This window comes from Montipora foliosa, chromosome 5 (assembly GCF_036669935.1).
Source record: "Montipora foliosa isolate CH-2021 chromosome 5, ASM3666993v2, whole genome shotgun sequence".
Lineage (NCBI taxonomy): Eukaryota > Metazoa > Cnidaria > Anthozoa > Scleractinia > Acroporidae > Montipora > Montipora foliosa.
Window position 1 is genome coordinate 11,697,154 of NC_090873.1, and position 2,500 is coordinate 11,699,653.

General features: G+C 41.8%; 1 protein-coding gene across 2 annotated transcripts in view; it reads left to right on the forward strand.

The window, feature by feature from the left end:
* Window positions 1-2,500, forward strand: part of LOC138003615 (adhesion G-protein coupled receptor D1-like) — a 40,753-nt gene that overhangs the window by 37,294 nt on the left and 959 nt on the right. For both annotated transcript variants that reach the window (XM_068849785.1, XM_068849784.1), the window contains exon 18: window positions 1,014-2,500. This exon is cut by the window's right edge and continues 959 nt beyond it. In XM_068849785.1, the coding sequence (XP_068705886.1) occupies window positions 1,014-1,265 (252 nt within the window). In that variant the 3' untranslated portion in view covers window positions 1,266-2,500. The remainder of the gene's footprint in view (window positions 1-1,013) is intronic.

Below are 2,500 nucleotides of genomic sequence, written 5' to 3' on the forward strand. Positions count from 1 at the left end.
TTGCTGCTGGTTGCAACAACGTGAGAAATTTATAAGAAGGTATTTCTCTTCATAAGTTGCCATTCTACAACGACGATCGTACAGAAGCCAAGAAAAGAAGGAAGAAATGCGTCGATTTTGTTCGACTGAAGCGAGCGAAATGGCAACCATCGCAATCTTCAGTGCCATGTTCCGAACATTTAAAGCGTGAAGATTTTGTTCGTTCAGCTGATCTGGGCGATGAACAAAACCTTGACAATTCCAAGAGATGGCTTAGGACGGACGACTTTGGAGTGTGTGTTTTTCATTCAGTGCTGTTAAAAAGAGAAGAATTTCAAAAGCTAACAGAAGAATGCTGTGAAAATATTAAACAACACCGGGAAGCACTCTCACGCGGTTCTCCTTTCTACGTCACAGCTCGACTCGCCCCAGGTCGCGGACTTGAGCCAAATGTTTATCAACTTCTACTAGACGTAGAAAATCGAGAATTCACCCAAATCGAAAAATTCTTTCCCCAATTAACTTCACACAGTATGGAGATTTATTCAAGCTACAATTATATTTTGGGGTTAGGTGCACTTTAAAATAGATTAACTCTAGAGATTGCCTGTCGCGACAGATTGCAAACTAGTCCGGGCAGACTCTCTTACTCCTTTTTCGTTCATCATGTAAAAACGGCGAAACCGATTACATGATTAAGCTGACTTAAAGGCCCACCTCTAAACGACAGGCATTGCAAGCTGTGGAACAATTTTCATATATGAAAAACCCAACAAAGCTGAAATTCGTCCAATCAGATCGCTGCAATAGGCAATGCGAATTTCCATAACGAAAACAAACGGTCGAAAAGCCTGTCGGTTCAAGGTGGGCTTTCAAAAATATTTTTCTCCATATCAACTATAATAGTATGCTGTCTAGCTCGCGTTTTAGGTTTCTAATTTACCGAGATTTATAATTCAATGCAGTCTTTAACTGCAAAAATTGCAGTGCATTTTCCTTCCTTTACTTTGTGGTAAGGCCTTGTTTTCTCTTAGGGTTTCTTTATCTTCGCTTTTCACATTGTCTTCAACAAAGAAACGATGACTGCTTGGGAAACACGAAAAAAGAAATGGGAGAGTGCGTGGAGCCCTTCTTTAGGAAACGCTAAGGCAAAGTCGTCACCTGGCGAAGATCGATTACCTCAAGTAAAGGAACGTAAATCATCTCGACTACCCACATTGATGAACAAAATAATACCTGAAGAACAGGGCAACGATCACCTAGCTCCAGATTTGATGAACAGATAAACTTCTGTTCGAATAGTAACCGGTCGACCATAGCTTCACGATTGACATTGCTTGCTTCTGGTTGACCGACGGATGCATCAATCGTGGACCTCTTAATGGTTTAAACGGGCAAAACAGAGTAATAACGAAATTAAGTCTATGAAAGAATAATTTTTACTGCTAGAAATCACAAGAAGTCCATCTTTGCATTAGCCCTGGTTATGGAAATGGTGCCGCACATGAGGATGGAACAACCTCCGGTCACGGTGAGAAATGAGCCCACAACCATCGGATTAAATCACTGTTGTCCTATCGACTGAGCTACGGAGGCCGCACGGGAGTAGGCCGTGGGTGCCACGAATGGAATCACGTACCACTTATAAGAGCATCAATTAGGCTTGAACGTTGAAAAAATATATTTAACAATTGGTTGAAATGACCAGTGGAGGCAGTGTAGACGAATGGTTAGGGTGCCGGACGTTAGAGATTCGGAGGTCTCGGGTTCAAGACCCTGCATGACCATCGACTGGAGTTGTTCAGAGTGTTCCCACGCTCAACTCTTCGGCTTTGCTTGTAAATAGCCAACTGGTTTGCCCTCCCACCAGTTGGGATTCTTAACTTTGTTGTGTTCATTTGAATTCAGTGCTGTTTCATTTGTTTGAGGGCCACTATGTAAACTAATTATTAGTTAGTTAGTTAGTTAGTTAGTTAGTCGACCACAGTCGAGCAATTCTTCACAACTTCTCGCCACTCTTCTCTGTCATTCATGAGGGCAGGCAAATCTCGATCAGGTCTCTAGTGATGCTGTACAAGAAGCTAAATGGTGTTCTTCCTCTGTTAGGACATTGGAGTCTCAGAAGAGACTCCAAACTAATTATTGTTCACCCTCGATAACAAAAGACTTATTTTTATTTTACCACGGGGTAATATTTTCACTTGTCACAGTCAAGTCTGGTTTTGCAGAGATGAAATGTATATTCATGGAATAAAGGTCTGATTCTTACTAGCGACGCAAGCACAAGCAACATACGCAACGCATTAGTTTATCATTCATTGGTGTCTATTTGAGTCTATTGGTTTGACAGAAGTCTCTAATGACCAAAACGCTACTGAGTCCGTGCAAGCTGGTTGTGCTTATGCTTGCGTTGTTAGGGAAAACCATACTAAAGCCTAAAAGAACGTTGACAATAGAGAAATTTAGCGTCATGTTTAAATGAAGCGGGCAGACAGCAAACGCAAGCAGCCGCAAACGGCAG